The sequence below is a fragment of the Gymnogyps californianus genome, chromosome 1 (assembly GCF_018139145.2).
Source record: "Gymnogyps californianus isolate 813 chromosome 1, ASM1813914v2, whole genome shotgun sequence".
Lineage (NCBI taxonomy): Eukaryota > Metazoa > Chordata > Aves > Accipitriformes > Cathartidae > Gymnogyps > Gymnogyps californianus.
The window spans coordinates 45,776,652-45,797,712 of NC_059471.1; the positions used below are offsets into that span (position 1 = coordinate 45,776,652).

The 21,061-nt window shown below is 36.8% G+C and overlaps 1 protein-coding gene across 1 annotated transcript in view; it reads left to right on the forward strand.

Annotated features, from left to right (window-relative positions):
• Window positions 1-406: 406 nt before the first annotated feature.
• Window positions 407-21,061, forward strand: part of UCHL3 (ubiquitin C-terminal hydrolase L3) — a 45,002-nt gene continuing 24,347 nt past the window's right edge. Inside the window, exons 1-5 of the mRNA XM_050898346.1 lie at window positions 407-412; window positions 12,051-12,179; window positions 15,429-15,585; window positions 16,563-16,648; window positions 17,752-17,799. Of these exons, the coding sequence (XP_050754303.1) occupies window positions 12,105-12,179; window positions 15,429-15,585; window positions 16,563-16,648; window positions 17,752-17,799 (366 nt within the window). The 5' untranslated portion in view covers window positions 407-412; window positions 12,051-12,104. The remainder of the gene's footprint in view (window positions 413-12,050; window positions 12,180-15,428; window positions 15,586-16,562; window positions 16,649-17,751; window positions 17,800-21,061) is intronic.

Genomic DNA, 21,061 nt, shown 5'->3' on the forward strand with positions numbered 1-21,061 from the left:
TCCTGGGTCAGGTCTGAGGCGAGGCGGCGTGAGGCGCTGTCAGTGCCGTGCCGTGAGGTTCAGCCCAGTGTTGGTACTGGGAGCCGCCCCGCCGCCACCGCCATGGAGCCCCATCGCTGGCTGCCCTTGGAGGCCAACCCCGACGTGAGTGCCCGGCTTGGGGGGTGGCGGGGTGGTGGGGGAGCTGCCGGGTGCGCGGGAGGGCGGGCTGCCTGGCTGCCTGCCTGCCTGCCTGCCTGCTGGCGGGAGGGAGGATGGCGGAGTGGAGAGGGCTCGGGGCCGCTCCGGGCTCAGCACTGCGGGCTGAGGGATGGCTGGTGGGGGCAGGGAACGGGGGAGGTCTTAGCCCGCGGATCTAACTGGGGTCTTAACTCCCCTCTGTTTTCTGCTTTCTTTTCAGGTCACGAATCAGGTAAGCAGCTTTTATTGGAGGTAACCTTTAGTCTCTCTGCAGCTTTAGGCCCATCTCCTTTCATTTTGCTGTAGTAAAGGCTCCTGCTTCTCCAACGAGAGTAACCCCTTCCTCCCCCACGGGAGTCTGTGCTCACTCTTCCAATATTGGACTGTACTGGAACCTCCTCTGAAACCGCTGAGTACATACTGTCATGTACATAGTGTCATGTAAAGATACTATATGAAAGAAAAAACAGTAAAGGAAAAGAGAATAGATGTGGTCTGGCTATTAATGTAATCTCTGATGTGTTTCAAGGTGGGTTTTAATTAATGAATGATTAAAACATTATTATATATTTATACATAATGTGTGCCAGTTCTGGACCCATACATGATGGCTTTGTGTACTTGTATGGATCTGCTTACATCACTGTGTCACAGTCTCTTTCTTCTTTGGCTGACCATAAGAAATAATGTTATTTTACCATATTTGCACTTTGCTGCTTATTCATGACAATATCTGCATGATTTGTTGTTGCTGTTTTTGTTAGCGTAGTAGAATCCACACTAGCGAAAGGAAGCTTGTTGTAGTCCACAAAACAATGTAAGTGCTGAATAAACCCTAGCTGAAAGGAAATCACGTATACTCCAACCCAACATCATGTTCTCAGTGATAATTTTGAGTATCTTTAATAAACATTAGAGGTCAGATGTTGATCCCAGCAGACCTGTTGATAATGTTAAGGATGGTGTTTAAGCCAAAAGTCTCTGAATCTTCCAGCTTTAAGATGACATCCTTAAAACTATATTGTTGAAATAGTTTGGAAATCAGGAATTTCTGTGTGTGAAGAATGTTTTTTTGTTGTTGTTACTGTAATATACTAACTAAGTCTACAGGAGAGCGAAGAGTTATTTGATGCTGGGTCATTTTGTACTTGGCTTTATAGTTTTCTAGGACAAATAATTTTACAATTCTTACAGTATTGCTGCTGTCGAACAATTTGAGGAGTTTTTAATCCCAGTCCTGAGTTAAAATTAACAACCTTTCCTGGGAGCTTTTCTTGAATGTGTGCTACGTTTTAGATTTTTTTTTTTTTTTTTTAATTTTGAAATTCAGAGACTAAATTCCATTTTGGAAGAAAATAAATGACTAGCAGAATTTCAAATTCTCTAACTTCTCACTTTTCAGATGTTGAGATGAGCTCATCATGGTACAAATAGAGTAGAAATTGAGGAGGAAAAACTAGTGACTTTTTTTATCTGAATTATCTTATATCACTACATGTTTATGTTGTATGGAGAAAATCTTGGAAGAAGGTTAAATGAACAATTCTAAGTGTGTTCAAAATCTGTCTCTCTTGCCCATTGGTTTTGCATTGATGATGGATGATATCAATTGTGGATGATCATGGATTATAGGAACTTTTACTCTGCAAGGATTTTCTTGTTAATATTTCTGTACAGAAAAGGCCACTTCAGACCAGTTAGACTTCCTCCTTCGCTATATTTTGCCAGTCTTAACTGAGCAGTGGTGGTTGTTATTATCTAGACTGAGAGGTGTATATTTAAAAAAAAAAAAAAGGGAAAAAATGGTCAGTTTTGAATATGAATACACCTTGCATTATTAGTCATTGTTCATTTAATCTCATCAGTACAGTGATAAACTGTAACAACAGGGTTGTTAGTCACAAGTTATTCATATCCTGCTTATGTTTAAAACAACAATAATAGTAATTTGAGATTCAAATGAAGCTGTGAACGCATTTTTAAAAAATCCTATTGAGTTAATTGCAAGGACAGACTTTTTTTGTGGTATTCTGTGCTGTGCTCTGTAAAGTATTCTAGAATTCTTCAGGATTAAAAAAAAAAAATGGTGTGCCCCTAATAGCTGTAATATATGTGTCTAGTAGTAGTTTAATACATGTATGTCTTTAAACAGACATCTAGCCATGTGTTTCTTGGTGTTTGTGTTTTTCTTCTATTTGGGTTTTTTTTTAAATTGTATTTTATTTGTTTTACTTGAGTGTTAGACTATCCTTGGAACATACTGCTTCTGTTAAGTGTTAATGTTATTGCTAGGTGTGGTAGTGAACTCTTAAAAAAACAAAAAAATTCCAGTCACCTGTAAGATGCATGAATTCTTAAGTATTAGATTGTAGTCAGAACTGTCATTACAATTTAACAAACGCTTAGCCTATTTTGGTTATTTTACCAACCATTTTATTCCTTTTTTAATATTAACTAGAAAGGAAACGTACTAAATGCAGGTTCACTTGCTTTTAAGGTGTTCTTACCATACTGTGTGCGCTCTCGTAAGTTGTAAATTTGAGACTCTTTCAATCTTTGTGGTAGAAATTCAGATGATAATGGAGAAGAACTGGTATTTCTCAGTTGGAGGATATGTGAAATCTTTCCAAAATATCTTGAAAGTTTTTCTCTATCTGAAAGCATTTATGTTGCAATACAAGTCTAGAAATTTCTAAATCCTTAGTGTATATAGGACCTCTCTTTGTGCATATGTGTTAGAATTATTTAAAGGTTCAGAAACTGGCTGGTGAGGATAAACAGGAATATTCTTTCTTAGCTTTAAAGATTTCCAATGGCAGTGACTCACTCGGAATACCACAGCCACGTATCTGTAGTGATATTTTTAAGAGAGAAGTCAGCGTAGTTAAATGTACCATACAGTGCTAATTTAATTGTCACAATACTTTTTTTTTCTGCTCCACTTCTACAGCCTGATAGAATGAATTGTTAGTCCACCTCTGATATGGAAAGAGTTGATGATTCAGCATTTACAAAGCTCCACTTTATGTACAGTGATGACAGGGAATGGTTTCTTCTCTTTAACCTTCAGCTGGGGGGCCTGACGTGACCAGTGCTACCCTTCTTCCTGAATCTCTTGTGAGACTTTCCCCACTAATGGGAGAGAGAAAGCAAGAAATGGGGTTTATCTGCCCACTGTTTACCAGATGATGTTTGGCTGTGTATCTTGTTCTCAATTTCTTCTACCACCAAAAAAAAAAAAAAAAGTCAGACTGCATACAGATTTTTGGAGTGAAAAGATCAGACACAAGCTGATTGTTCTTCATCGTGATGTCGCTTCAGTCTGGCTCGCAACCCACGATTGAGTCCCTAGCAAGCACAGATAAACAAAAAAGTAGTATTGGTAGATATCTTTCTTGATCTCCCACCTTTCTTCATTCTCTCTTACCTTTCTTCATCTCACATGTTCTAAGAAATATCCTTACTTTCTACATGAGGTACCCTGTCAACTCATGCCTTTGTTATATCCAGATAAGGATAGAGTAATTGACTGCATCTGATTATGAAGCTCAAGCAGTGGCTTCAGGTAGTTCAGAGTTAAACTATTGACAGTTGGCTGTGGCTTGGGTTTCTCTTGCCACGTAGGGCTTACTTGCCAGTTCTTAGTTACTTTTCAGCATTATTTTCAGGCCTTTGATCCTACTTTTTTTTTTTTTTTTAAAGCCATTAAGGTACTGAGAGTGAGCTACATAAATTAATTTTAGTCCATGGACGTCCTTAACAGCTGTGACTTTGAAGTCACAAGGGCAATAAAGATCACAAAACATAGAACAAATGGCAGAAACTGGATACAGCCAGTCTTCACCCGATTATGGAATGCATTTCTTAAGGGTGTCGGGCAAATACAGAGATTAATTATGTATCTCAAGGAAACAAACTTTACTCTTCCTAAAAGGTCTTTCCATTTTATGAACTCTGCAACACTATCACACAAGCTTTCCCAAAAGAAAGCCCTGTTGATCAAAGTCATTGAAAAGGCAGCGCCCACGATTCCTGAAGTGCGTTGGGTGGTAGTACTCGTAGATGAGCTGCTGTGTTGGAGTGAAAGGGTGTAGGATATGGAGAAACAGAGATGTCCTTCTGAAAATGCTTAGCTAAGCTTACTTTTTTTTTAGTTGGGGGAGTGGAGTTTAACTCTTCTGTTGTAAGCAGAGTGGAAACAGCGGAGATAGTCTGCATGCTTGGAAAACAGCCTGTTGTTATAAGCATAGCCTCAGAAAGTGGAAGACCAGTACTCAGTGTGTGTCTTTCTGTAAAGAGAATACCGCAGAAGACCTTCCACAGAGCCAACAAAGGGGAAGTGTTGAGGCTGTGGCACAGCATAGCAAAGAATAAGCACAAGGACAAATACGGATTGTAGGCGTCCACTGTGAGATCGCTTGTTGAATGGCTGCTTCTAGTTTAAAATATCTCAAGCTATATAGACCTCTTATTGAGTTTAAATAGGTAGATATGTTGCAAAGGGAAAATTGTAACTTGTTTGGGGGTTTAGAGCATTATTTATATGCATAGTTGAAAGATTGACTTAGATCTGTCTTTGTACGTTCCTCAGTAATTGAAAGCTAAGACAACCATGTATTTCATTCCTCTATTTGTACTTATCACTTCTGGCCTTTTATTATGCTCTTTTTTGCTCAGTTTCTTATTTCTCTTTCAATGACATAAACTAAAAATTGTAACAAGGAAACCCTTACTCTCTGGAACCCTGTTTAAGTGAATGAATGGGGTGCTACAGAGTGGAAAACAAGTGATAGTGGTTCATGCGATAGGTTGTCTTGTTGCGCTGAAGATGCTGTTCCCCGCTTCTGCATTTTCCTTGGCTTAAAGGACCAGCAGAATCAGTAGAATCCAATTGTTTTAGCACACTGTAAAAATAATATGTATAACAGCTTATTTGGAAGGGCGGATTGATCTGTCTCATGCCCATTATGAGTAATTGTTTAGATCATAGAAACAGGTCTCTAAGTGTTTTTCACAGCATAATGTGGTGTCCTGTTTTGAACCAGTGGCTCAGTAGCTGCGCCTCAGGATTCTGTTCGGAGCATTCTAAAGCTCTCGCTCACTAGGGTGGTTTTGGAGGAAGCCTGGGTCAGCTGGTTAGCCTGGCTTTCTGTGTGCTTTGCGTTGCTGCCTCTGTGTTGTCCTGGTTCAATATATACGGCAATGCCTGGGCATACTGAGTATTAAGTTTCAAAACTCCTTGATGGATATGTTGAAAATATATACCTCTGACTGTGAAGATCAAGAGTACTAACTGTAAGTCAGTGCTGCTCTTTTAGATACCCTGAATAAACTAACACAATTGGAATGATAAGAATTTTGTGGGCGTAAGATTTCTCACATTTTTGATGAAGTTTAAAGTGTTCTCTTTTTTTTCCTCCTTCATTGCAAATTCTGAAAAAAATAATTAAAAAAAAATTGTGATGATAAATGGGCTGTATTCCTTGAACTTTATCATGAGGTCCTGAAATACAGCACTTGAAGATATTAAAGAATTTGTAATAAATCTTGAATTTCCCAAGTAAGTTTATTATAATGGAGCATCTCTTGTTTGAGCAAGACCATATTGTGGCTACTCTAAGTGAGAAGTAGTTGGTAAAGAAGAATAATATACCTCATCTAAGATACAGCCATGTATTTGCTTCTGGTATGCCTTTTGACCTGCTATATAGAACTACAGTTTCTACAGCTGCTGCCATCTTGTCACGAGAGTCATTTTGATTAATGGTCTGAAAGATGCCTTCACTAAAATGTCTTGAAAAATGATCCCTTCATTTTAATTCCATAAACGTCATAATGAAAGAATTAAGAAATATATCCTTATAATGCCCAAACAATAAAATACTGTTTGGGTGATTCCCTTATTTCTACAAAGGAATTTCACTTCTGAAACAGTTTTTTGTAATATGCCTCTAGAAATGATGTATAGAGAATTGAAAGCAAAATATTGTGCATTTATATTTGTAATATAGATTAGTAAGAATTGGATACTTAAAGGGCTGAATACAACCATCTATTTGTGGATTTATAGAAATTGTAATATAAGTGTTTTTCTGGTGTTTTTTTTTTCTTGGTGATAATTCCATCAGACATATTTTATGCAGTGTCTTACTACTTTCTAGGGAAAAAGATTAGCTTCAATTTAACAAAGTGCCAAAAAGTCTTATGCTTTAATGAAAAAGTTACAAAATATTGATTGTCTTAATTGGTTTATTTAGATGTAGTCCTTCCAGTTTCCTAAAGCCATAGGCATGTTTTGTTTTTGCAGAAGAAAGTCTTAACTGTGGTTTTGTTGTGATACAGCGATGCTTTAATCCACTGAGCAGAAGTACAATAAAATGTAGATGCTGTTCGTTTCTTGGTTTGCATTTGCATTTAGAAGAGGATTACAACTGTTGGTTCTTCCCACAAAAGCTCTTTGACTTTTGCATCTGAGCGTCTGAAAACGCTTGTGCATTTTGCCAGTTTTATGTTTTCATGGTTCCAACTTGTATACAAATACCACAGTAAAATGTGGAAAACTCAAAGTCTTGAGTATAACGCCATAGTATTTAGAATGTGGTGTTCTCGAAATATTTGCAAATGCCATCCAGTTTTAATTGCACCTAAATTTCAAAGTCCATTTTGTTTCAGTGTTTGTCCTCACTTTGTTTTTACATGCAAGTGACAAAATGGAAAAGAGCATCGCTACTTCAGACAATATTTAAATTGTGCATTATCTACTTCAGAAGTTTCCTGTTAAAATAAATTGCACCCTTACTTTTTCTTATCCCACTTACCCTTTCCACATCTCCATCAACCCCAAAAATCAAATCTTCCTACTGGCTGTGTAACTGTTGGCAGAAGTACTATTTTAAACTGCTGAAGTCAAGTCGCCTGGGTCAAGATGTTGCTAGGTTGCCTTTGTCCACTGGGTTTCCATTCTACTTTTGAGGCTCTTAAAAAATAAATAAATAAGCATGAACCCTTTTTTTTTTTTTTTAATTCAATAAATTTCATGAACCTTAAAGGTAGCCAGTGTGCCTCAGAGCAGAATCATGCATTAAAGATAACTGCTTTGTGCTTCTTTGAGTGCCTAACAGTTAGTAGGTTAAAGTAGCGGTACCAACAATGAAAACAGCATAGGTTATACCACATAGGTAACATGCCTAAATGTGGTTATTGTAATGTTTTTGCTATTAACTAATATTTAGACATACAGATTTACAGTTTGTGGTGATTTAGAATAGAATCAGGTAGGCTGGAAGGGACCTCTAGAGTTCAGTAATCCAACCATGTTCTGTTCAAAACAGGTTGCTCAGGAACTTGTCAAATTCTGCATTCCTCAAAGGATGAAGACTCCACAACCTCCTGAGCAGCCTGTGCTAGTGTTTGACCATGATCCTTATTTTTTAAATTTATTTTTAAATGCTTTCCTTATGAAGTTCAAATTTCTGGTGTTCCAACCTATGTCCGTTGTTTCTCATTGTTCTGCTGTGCACTGCTGAGATGAGTCTGTCTCCGTCTTCTCTGCACTCTTCCTTAGCTAGCTGAAAACAGTAATAATCAGGTGAGAAGGAATGGCCTTCTGGAATACTGGGGAAAAACAGAGAAATTCATGAGAAGTGCAGATAAAGTGTGTGCGTGGGGGAAAGTAATTTCAAAAGTGACTTTTTGTCTAATGGTTAGCTGGACCAGTGTAAAACCAAGAAGTGTTTTTCAGGAAAGTATTTTAATACAAGAAAAGAGACAACTGAAAATATGACAACAATCAGTAAAAACAAAGTTCTGAAAAAGTTAATAAACTAGATACCGGCATGTGTGGTGTTTGTTGTTGTTGCTGTGGTTGTTGTTCTTCCTGAGCCCCTATAAGACTTCTGTAATGTAGCCAAGTACCTTTTTTTTTTTCTTTCTTTTCTGAGATAAGTGCTTGAAGATGTATAAATTAAGAATAGTCAGCAATGTGATAAGCAGTGACTGAAAAAGAGTATCTAATACTCTCTTGTGTGGATCTAGAGAAATATAAAGCTGCTATTTTATGTTAACCTGAGTATGTGGTATCAATAAGCTAGGAGAAAGTAAACAGCTGGAAGTGAGTGAGCCCTCAGATACAGTGTAAAGTACCCAAACTGCTCTGTCCAGTAGATATCTGTAGAATAAAATTGCTTGGGTAATCACTGAATAATTGGAATGCAAAGCAGCAGAGGTCCCTCCCTATGAATGACACTGTCTAAAAAGCGTACAGAACTGCCTGCTGTCCTAAAACAGGAATGCTTTTGTCAGTGGGGAAGGGGTTGCTTCACCTCCTGGTGCATAACTGACTCCTTTTCATACCAGCATCTTTGTCTGGCCTAGGAAAGAGCTAGAAAAAGATGGAGGGAGGAAAAAAGGAGTTTTAATTTAGTTACTATTAAGGTATTCAGGTAACTTGCCAAAATTGAAGCTGTTGCTTGTGACATCTCTTTTCTGACCTTCCTGTGTCACATCTAATACGGATTTTTGTCCCTCTAAAGAACTTTCCCTGGTTTCTACCAACTTGTTTTTATTCCTACAAAATTTCTTCTCCTTAACCTTGCTAAATAGAGTCTTGCCTTGCTTTTATCCATTCAGAACACAGTTGCAAAAGATTACTTATCTGGCTGTATCTTTGATTGAACTCCTTTTTTTCTCTGCATGTCTCCACATTAAAAATAAGCATGTATTTGTTTTAAGGGTTCTTCCCATCTGTCAGTCTCTCTTACACAGGGGCTTATGCTGCCAGTTTTTATCATCTGCTTACTAAATTTTCAGAAGGATATCTCCATCGTTTTTTCCCCAGGCCTGAATGAAACCCTGTATCAAGGATACACAGAGATATCTCACTTGCCTATTTTGGGTTTCTCCTTAGGTGTTTTTTGGGGTTTTTTTGTGGGTTTTTGTTTGTTTGTTGTTTTGATTATGATGATTCTACAATAAAGTTGTTAGGCTGCTTGTGTGAAGATCACTGCCTGTCATACTAAGCCTATGCTTTTGCTGTTCTCTGTAGTGCTGACCGTTGCTTCTAGTCATCACTCTCATTGTATACTGAAACTTACAATTTCTTAGATTGTAAAGTTTCTAGGCAGCATGGTAATGTGAATAATGAAAGGCACCCTACATCTGTGGAGTTTTAGTTATGTTGAATATTTCATTCAGGAGTTTGAGTAGCTATTCTTGGGTTTAGGGAGCATTTTGTTGATTTGAGGTTTGTGGGGGGAGGGGTTTTGGTTGTTTGTTTGCTTGTTTGTTTTTTTTTCCTAGTGGTGTAGAACAGGACAAGAGAACCTAAATTACTTATTTGTCCAGTAGCTTAATGTGATCCCTCTAGCATTGCCTCTTCTGGTTGTGAGGTCTTTTTCTAAGTGAGTGTTGTTTTTATTTTGTTGGGATTTTGTACCCTTATTTCATGTAATCTTGCAAAATAATAAATGGTATTTTTTCACTTACATTACTTTTCCCATAGTTCTGAATAACAGCAGTAAAAATGATGGAAAGATTAGTCATTGGCTTCATAAAAGTACTAGAAGGATTTTTTTGTTGTTATTCACAAAGTGGTAATTATCTTCACAACCTAGAGGGTTAGAATAGGAGTTCAAAATATACTGTCTTCTGTTTCATCAGCTAGTAAACACTTAACACTTTCCCTTTTCCCCATTTTCATTAAAAGATAATAATCTGGCCTTCTTCCCAATCTTGACAAGTGTTAAAGGTGATACAGAACCAGAAGAGCTTGATGTATTATATAAGCAATCTTCTGAGTAAATTTTCTTACTGTACTTCAAAACCACCTTGTTTTTCAAACTAGTCAAAAAGGGTGGGTTCTGCAAAGCCTTAATTATGTCTTGTGCCCAGTCCCACAAACCTCTGTGTAAGGGAACAAAATTTCCTTATGAACTTGATGATAAAGACACTTTATTTTCCCCCTCATCCCCCTTTTCCTCTTTGACTTTATGGTCAACCCATGTTTTTCATTATTAGTAGGTAGTGTAAGAAAAAGAGAAAAATGGGGAGAAGTGTTTACATGGCCTTATGAAAAGAAAATCTCCATATTTTGCAATGCAGCCAGAGTCAAATACTGAACTAGCTCTGTGAACTGTATAGGTTATTAGTGTAGATACACAGAAAGCCATATTAATTTTTCCAAGATACATTTTAAACTTTTTTCAAACTTAAATCGCCTTTACTTGCCCTTGGTTTTGATGTCATGTCTTGCAGTGTAAAATGGAAAGAGAATAAGGCATTTAAAATAGTAAAGTTTGGTTTGTTGTTTCCTCCCCACCCCCCCCCCCCCCAAACACTGGCTGCAAACTGCAGCTTCATTCTCTTAATAAACTTAAGGCTATGTATATTTTCTATTGTTTTGCCCCCTTGTAGAAGATATTCCTAAGTGTTACTGATAAAAATCTTCCTTACTCTTTATAAATACTTGTTGTCCATACATTCAGCCTTTGTAGAAACTGTCTCCTTTATATCTCTAAATATTGAGAGTCAGCGCCTTGCCTGTGTTTCCTGAAAGACAACCACCTTGCCTCTTGCCCAATAGAAGTTGAAACTGGTATTTAAGGGATCTCATGTTAGACGAAGACACTTGTATTTCGTTGTATGTTCTCATGTTTTGTTTTAATAAAATATTCTTTTTGGGTATTTCCTACAGTTACATCTATGTAGGTATGAATCTACTCAAACATGGCATAACTGTTACTGAATTCTTGTGCGGATGTGTAAACCTGCTCACTAGGTGGATTATGGAAAGAAGAGAGAAAGTCATCTATGCCTTTGATTTAGGCTTATCATCTTATGTGATTCTTAAGCATCTTTACTGCAAATATATCAATAAATAGATTTCCTCAAATAGCATTGGGCAGGAAGTATGATGAAGCTTTTAAAGTAATCTTTCCCCTCTAAGAAAGATAATGGGCAAATTACTCTGGTCTTCTACAGTATCACTATTGGGAACTGCAGAGTTGAGTTTTGTTGAGCTGGCTAAAGAAATGCTTTAGAAGTTCATTGTTTTTCCATTAGAGAGTGTAGAGGAATGCTACTTGCTGCATGTTTTTTCAGGCATTTAAATTTGCAGCTGTTTATCAGCAGACTTTCCTTATTTTAAACTCCAGAGCCCCAGGTGACTGGATAAGATTTTCCTATAGAATATGGTTTTTCCAGCAGAAATATAGTAAGTTGTGAAATGTTAGCTTTTTTTGAAAATACACAGGGTTCCCACATCTTTAAGTGTTTCTCCAAAATGTATTTCTTTTACCAGTAGAAGTAGTGTTTCAAAATAGGATTTGTGTATGCCACAGCGTACAATTCACTTTTTCTTGTAATTATGAATGGTCAGTGTGTGTATAGTGACAATAGTTTCTGAATTCAGTTAGGTTCTTCTAGACTCTGATAACACAAATATTTCAAATTGGTTTAGATCATATATAGTTATTAATTCTGCAGCTGTTGTTGTGGTACATAACTTACCTGAGTAAAAGAAGAGTATCTGATTAAAAAGTGAGCACCCAATTGGAGGTGAAGGCTGTCAAAGTTTAGTAGCTGAAATGCTTTAATGCTTTAGTAAATAGTGCTGGGAGTGTTTTCACTTCCCTTTCATAAAGCTATTTAAATAAATAAAACACGGGGATTTTGTGTGTCTTTGTTAGCACTATGATTTATTCAGCCTTATTTATTAAAACTTGAATCTCATTTATTCTCCCTTACTTTCCAAAATTTAAGGAGAATATGGGTTGTTGCACTGTATTTCACATTGTAAATATTCTGTTATGCTTCTAAAAAGATAGGTATATGAGCGTACTCATTTAATATTGTTCTATTTTTTTCTATTCCAGTTTCTCAAACAGTTAGGTATACATCCTGACTGGCAATTTGTAGATGTTTATGGTATGGAACCAGAACTGCTTAGCATGGTGCCAAGACCTGTCTGTGCAGTGCTACTTCTCTTTCCAATAACAGAAAAGGTAAATATTTATTTAATAATTAGCTAATCACTTTTGTTGTAAATGAAATGGGAATGAACGTTTTGAATCATGTACTTTGGTGTCATAATAGAATCAAGATGAGACTCAAACCTTATTCAAGAGACTTCTTGATTAAAAACAACAATAAAATGCTTCCTTCAGAACCTTCTTTTGATAACCTTACATGTATATTTCCAATTTCTTTTCAAGTTGGAGTGGGAAAACCTAATGTAGAAGCACAGAGAAATACGCCTCACATTTTTCCATTACAGACAATTTAAGGCTTTTTTTTTTTAAATACGCACTGTGAAATGGCTCAGTTCTGCTACCTTTAGCAGAAAGCTACAATAGCATAAGCAAAATAAGAGGAAGGGTGTAGGACTATATTGAATGCAACTACTTTTTGAGTTTTTGTACTGTTGCACTGAGCAAACTTCAATCCACTTTCAGTTCAGTCATCAGTACCAATATGTCTTTTGCTTCTTGGACAGATGGGGCATACTTCTAAGATGAAAGAGAATTCCCCCCACCCCACCCCCCCGCCCCCTTCTTCCTCTGTGCTAGACTTTGAAATACTTGATTTGGTTAGATCTTCAAGTCTGCTTATTTTGTGTCATCATATGCTTCTACATAGAGAAGACATCCATCTTACGTATCTCCTTCGAGTGTTATGTAGGTCGAAATGTGTGATTCATATTGATCTTTCAATTTATAAAAATCTTACGTGATTGTGATAAGGTCAGCCAAAAAGTTTGAGGTGAATCTGCCCAAACTTCTTCCTTTTAATGTGTCTCTCAAAAAGAACGTGGTTTATAAGGACAAAGCAGTTAGCTATTAAAGCTTAACTTCTAAAACAAAACCTGTTTAAATAGAGAGAAGAGTGACTAGGTCAGTCCTCTTACTCATTAGGTCCTGTAAACCTTTGCATTCTCAGTTTCTCCAAAACAGCTATGCAAGCAGTCCTTTTCAGGCTTGATTTCAGCCACCTTGATAGTTTTGAATTTAAGCAAACTCTTAACTGTCCTCACCTGTCTTCAGGAAGTTTCCTTTCTGTCACCCTTGAGGCATTATTTTCTGTGTGCTGTGGTTTCTGTCTGGCTGCTTGAGCTACAGGTCTGAGCTCCTTCTGTGACTGTCACTTTTCTTTTGCCTCCCCACCTGTGCAAACTTCCTTTCTTGGATCGTGCTATGGAAGCATCATCCCATGGGAAAGAACAACCATTTGTTCCAGAAGGTGTATCTGATTTCATCCTGAAGAAGCATATGACAAACAGAACCAGAGAAACAGCATATGCTCTGTTGCATCAATCAAATTTGACCACCAGCCAAATATTTGAGATTTTCTCCAGCATGTTAATCCTTCAGAAATATAAGGGACACAAGTGTTTCTATCAACTGTTTAGCCTGAATGTGTGAAGGCTGAATCTTTCATGTGAAGTCCCAATGTTCTGAAGCTTTTGTTGTTCACTGTGAACTCCACAAGACTCTTGAGCATTATTTTGTATTTCTGGGGTACTTTTCCCCTCCTCAGTCTCCCTTTCAATATGGTCTGTTATATTCTGCTTTTATTTAATTTATTATTTATTTATGTTTCTTGGCATTATGAAAGTGTGCCTTTTAATTAGTTTTGCTGCCTTTGTAAACACTTTCCTATCATGTCTTTGTTCTTCTGTCTAGATGGTCCTTTCTTTCTTGTTTCCTATATATCAATTTACTTGAACTTGCTTTTAGGGCAAGATACTCCTATTAGCATACAGATAATCTTACGATTATTGTCCAGTTTAAAGATCAATTACTTTCTTAGTCTGCATTGTAGGTTCTAGACAGAGTGAATACTGTGAGTGTTGGGTATTTTGGGCATGGTTCAATGAATACAGACCATGGGATAGCTCAGGTTAGGAGGGACCTCTTGAGGTGATCTGGTCTAACCCTTCCTCAAAATCGTATTTTCAGTATTCTCAACATTTATATATTTATTTTTGCCATGGAGTTTATTTTGGTTTGCAGGGAGTGAATGGCAGCTATATTGTTTACCTTCCCTAATCTGAAGTCTTGTCTGATTATGCTCTATGAAATTTTTTTCTCAATTAAGGCTGTTTTTGTTAACTTGCAGATAAGTCGTGTCAAATTAAAATGCTTTGTAAATGCTCTTGCTATTACTTAGACCATTCAGAACATTCAGACAAGCTGCAAGCATGGAATCATGATGCTGGAAAAATTTCTTGTTTCTGTTTGTCACTGACAGTATGTAGAGTCTGAGAGAAATTTCTCATGGGTTTTCAGGAAGAGTTCCTTAATAACATTCTGCATTCAAACTTTACTTTTGTCGTACTTGTATAAAAAGCCCATCTACTTCAATATTTTTTTTTTGTCTGCAAAAGTACCTAGTAAGAGAGGCAAAGGAGGAAGAACGAACAGTGTCTGGAACATTTGCAGTTTTCTTTCATTCTTTTTCTGTTTGAGATGAAAATCTCAAAAAAAAAAAACCAACCAAAAAACCCAAACCCCAACCCAAAACAACCAAAAAACCCCAACCAAACAAAAATCCAAAAAACAACCCCCCCAAAAGAACCAAGAAACTACAACGCACAAAAAAACCCTCACAAAACCAACACACTGTTGCACAGTATAAGAGATTTTAGTCAATTATGATCTTTACAAAACAAGTACTTTAGATTGTTTAATCAAACTAAATTCTTTCTTTTACTACAGAAAATAAGCATTACCTTTGTGAATATGGCTTTTGAAGGGCCTGTTTTGAGGCTGTCAGCATTATATAAATCTTATTTTATATTCCTGGAAAAAATGAAATGTAAAAATGGAACTTGTAAAAATGCTTCATGCTGATTAAACACCTGAAGTAGTATGGTTTGCTTGATAGCGCTTTGAGACCTCTGTCCTTAAAAGCTTTCTGTTGGATTGAAGAGAGATGGTGACAGATGCTCAGATCAACGAAATATTTTGAACTTTTTTGAAATCATGTTAGATAACACATATTTCAAAATGATGTTTCAAGTGTGGCTGGTTTTTGGCTAGTGACAAGGCATTTGTTTAAGAAACAATATAGAGCTGTTCAGTTGAGTAAGTTTACATATACTTGTCAGATCACCTGTGTTAAGCATTTCAAATTACAAGTTGAGTTTTGTTTTTTATTAGTTAGCTGTTGCTTTTTTAAAATTGTTTTTGCTTGAATAATGTAGCCAGTATCTGTTTGTACTATTTGTGAAATGTCTATAACTTTCCTTTTAGTATGAAACCTTCAGAACAGAGGAAGAAGAGAGAATAAAAGCTAAGGGGCAAGATGTCAAATCATCAGTGTATTTCATGAAGCAGACCATTAACAATGCTTGTGGAACAATTGGGCTAATTCATGCTATTGCAAACAACAGAGATAAAATGAACTTTGGTAAGTTTTTTTGGTTGGTTGGGTTTTTTTTGTTGGCTTTTCCCTTTTTTTTTCCTTAACTGTGGGATTGTCCTGGTTTCGTCTGGGACAGTGTGAAGTCTCTCCTTAGTAGCTGGTACAGTGCTGTGTTTTGGATTTAGTGTGAGAATGATGTTGATAACATGCTGATGGTTTAGTTGTTGCTAAGTAGCGCTTATCTTAAGCCAAGGACTTTTCAGTTTCCCATGCTCTGCCAGCAAGCAGGTGTGCAAGAAGCTGGGAGGGAGCATAGCCGGGGCAGCTGACCTGAACTAGCCAACGGGATATTCCATACCATAGGATGTCATGCCCAGTATATAAACGGGGGGGTTGGCCGGGAGGCACGGATCGCGGCTTGGGCATGGGTCAGCAGGTGATGAGCAATTGCATTGTGTATCACTGGTCTTTTCTTGGGTGTTTGGGGTCTTTTTTGTTATATTCCTTTTCATTACAATTATTATTATTATATTATTATTATTAGTTAGTATTATACTTTATTTTAATTCACTTTAGTTATTAAACTGTTCTCATCTCAACCCACGAGCTTAACTTTTTAAATTTTTTTCCTCCTCCTCACCCCACTGGGAGGGGGGAGGGGGAAGCGGCTGCATGGTGCTTAGTTGCTGGCTGGGGTTAAACCACGACAGGGAGGAATGGAGGGAAGGGTATGTTTTGTACTATTTTCTCTGAATATAACCATTCATAAAGGACGATCTCTATTCAAAGAGCATTTCTACCTATAATTATAAAAACAGTATTTCATACTAATCCACAAACTAAAGCACTCAACAGTGCAAACTGAAGCAGGTAGCAATTCCTCTTGTATTCAGCTTTCAGTGTCTTAAAGATATGATGTAATTATATCTTTAAATCTTTCGTTGGATATAAGCATTCTGTAAGCTTTGAATGAAGTTGGAGTTAAAGCATGACTCTAATTATGTCTTTTTTATTTTTTTAAGAAACTAATTCTTCACTGAAAAAGTTCCTAGAAGATTCATTATCGATGACTCCTGAAGAGAGGGCCAAATATCTAGAAACTTACGAAGTTAGTATCATGTGTTTTTACTTTTATTTAAAATGGTATAAGAATTACTTGCATGAGCAGGTACTGTCCTCAGGACTTGATCCAGTGAAGCACTTAAACAATTCAATTTTACATGTGAGCTTGTGATCAGACAGTTGCTACAAAGAAAACACTGCTTTGGTAGTTTAAAGTATTCCTGCCTGCCCCTAGCTCAGTCAGCAGAATGGATTTTGTCCATGTTCCTCATCCATATTAATTCACTGGCTTAGTTTAAAATGACTTTGAAATGGATGAGAAATGTGTGCATAATCTTTTTGGTGGGTTCAGGATGCGGTTTAATGGTCAATTTAAGCTGATCTGGGGCTATTGCTGAAAGGATGGTCCTTCTGCTGCCTCCTTTCATTTGTGCCTTCTAGTCATCTCTCTTTGGCTCTAGCAGTGTGGGGCACACAAAGAGCTGATTTGGCTGAAATATAATCTCCTTCCCCCACCACCCTGAACAATTAGATGAGCTAGCTGATAGTGTGGTTGGCCAGATCGTTAGTGCTGTTTGAAAGGATGTGGCAGAAACATCTGGCCGGTGGTGGAAGGGGAGAATGGTGCTGTTGCTCCTGATGGTAATGATGATCCTCTCTCAAAACGAAAATCTTGATTTCCGAGACTGAGTTCAATTTAAGCTTACTGTGAAGCCCTCAGGAATAAGGGTGTTAACTTGTGGCTGAGGGAAGTAGTAACAAACAGAAACAGTTAGAGGTTTGATGACTTTTTCTGTAGAAATGTTGAACACAAGATGTCTGATCAGAGCTTCTGTCTAAAGTATTTTGTCTGCTCAAGAAGTGATATATAACAAAAACACTTGCCCATAGTGTTTTCTGTGTGTAAAAGTGCCATTACAAACTGTTAGGTATTTGCTTTGAATTGACTATGATGAAACCGAAATACTGGTCTTCCGAGATCCTTGGAAGTGGAGATTATTTGTTTATTAATTTTTTATTTATTTATTACAATCACTGAACAAAAATAGTTACATCTATGGCATTTGATAAAATGAAGAGCATACAGTGATTCTTAAAACACTGAAAGTCTCTCATTTAAAGTCTGATTGAAATATGTTTTAATTTTAGGCTATTCGTGTCACTCATGAATCCAGTGCCCATGAAGGTCAGACTGAGGTATTCATTTAAAAAAAAAATCTTTGTTAATAACTACTTTGAGTTGAATATAATTGAAATAAAAACAATCATATATTAAAGGTTTACAGTGAAATGGAGATTATTGCTTGGTTTGCAGTATTGTGTCATTAGTCAAAAATCAGGGAACAAAATCAAGTGGCATTGTTGGGAGGGAAACCAAACTTGAAGCTTGTTTGGGGTGTTTTTGTGGTTTGTTTTTTTTAAACTTCTATATAACATGGATGATCTTTTCAAGCTTCATTTCAGAGTAAAACAGCCAGTAATAGTATTTTTAATGAAAGTTGAGGTTTTGATATTGCAAATTTGTAGCTGAGACTGTAAGTTCCATAGTAGTCATACAAGCGGAGCAAACATTTTATGAGTCTGGAAAGTTTTACTTCAGGAAAAGAAATAGTACAATACTTGGTTTGCCACTGTGTATATGCTGTTTGTGTACAAATACTAATTCAGATAAATTCTCACTAATACATATATTTATAAGCTTTTATCCCCCAACAGATTGGGTGATATTAAAAAAAAAAAAAAAAACCAACCAAACACCCACCCAAGCCGAAAACCAACAAAAAACCTTAAAATAAACATAACATTCAACATTTTTCTGCTTCAGTCATACTAAGGCAGTTTTCCATCTTTCCAGTTCAGATTTCAGCATCTGTTCCACAAAAAGGAAATTGATTAGATTTGTTGCTAGCACTGCTTTGCTTGAGAAAGAGAGGAACCCTCCTTTGTTTGGCTGTGACTCCAGTGGCTCATCCGCTTTCTTTTTTTTTGAAGTACAGTAGGTGAGGTTTTCTTTCTTCTTATGGCTTGTGCAGTGTCTTCTAAACAATGCAGGAGAAAGCAAAGCAGTCCTTTCTGCTCCCCCTTGCCCCACCACCTGGAAATGAAAATTAAGAGAATTGTTTTAACTATTTCTGTTATAGATACTCAACTTCCTTTGTGATATTTTCTTTAAAAAAACCCCACTACTCTTTCTTCTTATCTTTTTCTCTAAATTCATCAAGGTTCTATATTTCAAGAAGAAACATCAGAAAAATTCATGTTTCTCTTCATTTTTTAAGTGAGAGACTCGAAAAAATCTGGTCTGTTTTCTTTATAAACGAGTCCTTTTCTAGATATTCTTGGCAAGCTCAGTAAGAGAGAGGCTATGGAGATTATTCCCACAAGTTGCTGAAGACGGAATCTTTTCCTAAGATCCTTGTGAAAGAGAAAAACTTCTTTAGTTGTTTTGATGTACTGTGACATTCATTGAGGGAATGGTTTGTCTATGCATTCTTCTGGCAGAAATTATGGAATGATTGGGAAAGAAAATGCAAGGGCTATACAGTTTCTGAGAGTCTTCATAAAGATTCAAGAAGCATCTAAGTGATGATGGAATCTCCTAATAAGGGACAGTTAACTTCTTGAACTTCCACAAATTAATTTTTTTCCTGATCAAGATAACCGCAATACAAAAGATTAATAATTGTGTGGCAAGATGAAGACTTTTTTTCATAATAAAAATTTACAAGATTGTCTTAGCAACCATGTCTAAACACAAATATTGAATAGGTAGTTTCCTTGCCAAATATTTATTATTCCATTTTGCATAACTGAATCTGGAAGTAATTCAGTATGGATATTCCTTAGACTGGTAAAATAACTTTTTCCTGTCCTTCTGTTTCCAAAGTTCAAATAGTACAGTGGCTGAATACATGTCCTAGGACCATTTTTCAGAATAACTCTGATCCATCAACCAAGGAGGGAAGAAATAAACAAGTTATCTTACTGGAACATCGAATTGCCTGAAGATCCTGTCCTGCTATAGTGTAGTTAAATTGGCAGCAAGGCCTCCCCTTTCATCTCTACAGGAGGAATTGCTTGACTTTAAAGTACAATTCTTTTTAAGCAAAACAAAATCTGAAATGTGAATATGCTGAGAAGTGTAATTGAGGGTTGGAGTGAGTTAATCTCCTAGTCTTTTTCCTTCCAATGGTACATTTTAAATGTTGCTGTATACCTCTTTGTGTAGTGGTGGAGGGACTGGTTAAGCGCATGCCCTTGAAGATGCTGAAGTTAGCATATGCAGGTCATACAAAGATGTTGACTTGTCCTGCAGGGTAAGTTGATAATCTCTAGCACCTTTGGAGCAAGAGAGAAGAGAATCCCATTCCTCTTGCATATCCATTATTGTTACGATTACTTTCCTGAGAACTTACTCCCTTTCAGAGCACTGGAAAGGAATGTTTGCCTTCCTATGACTCTGTTTGGTTTTTGTTCTCCCCCTGCCCTCCCCTTCCGCCCCCCCAACAGCAAGGGCATTTTGCATATAAATCTTTCCTTTGACTAAAGTAGCTTATATAGTAGCTTAATGATAGTAAGTGCTGTAGCTTTGCGAGCAAAAAGTCCTTTCCAGGTCTCCTACAAAATTGAAGATTAAGAAAACATGCAGGCCCGCTCTTTTAGGATGATTAACTTGGCTTGCATGCTTCCTAAGAATAGCCTGCTCTGTGGGTAGTTCTGTCCCTTGGATAGGTATTGCATACTACTGTCCACTCAAATTCTTCTGAAAATGTTGCTTAAGCTCAACTGTGTTGGACAGAATAACTCCCAAAAGTGGGATGTATGGCAGTCGGTCTTGCTGATTTGGTTAAGAAACTACGTAACTGCTCTCAAGATGCTGTTCTTTCCCTCCCCCATGCAAAACACACCACCACACCATAGATCAGTATTATGGGATAAAAGTAAAATTTTCTGAAAACTTGAGATGTGGAAAGTTTAAAAATAGCAAAGAATACAGACAGGTTATCTTCTGAGAATACTTTTTTTTTTTCATGGGCTCTGATTTCTCAGATCTTTGAGGATTCAGCCTTTAATGCTTCTAAATAAAGCCTTTATTTGTTGATCGCTCCTTGACATTCTTGCTAAGCCATCTCAGTGGCTACTTCATTTTTACAATATGCTAGTGGATTTTCTGCTTTTGTTTCTGTTCTGTGTATGTGGGTATTTCAAACCTTGAAATAAAGGAAATCTATCTAGAAATATAAGGTTAGCAGTAATAGAGTAAAGCAATGCTGTCTTTTTAGTATCTGTGTATTTCGTCTATTCATCTTGTCCAGTGGGTAGGATTTGTTTCTGTTTTAGAATAATCTGTAATCAGATTATTTTTATTTTAATTTCTTACGTTTTTAAGAAACCTTGTATGTGGAAAAAAAGGTATCTGACAAGGTATTACTTGTGTAACTTTAATATTAGTGGACTG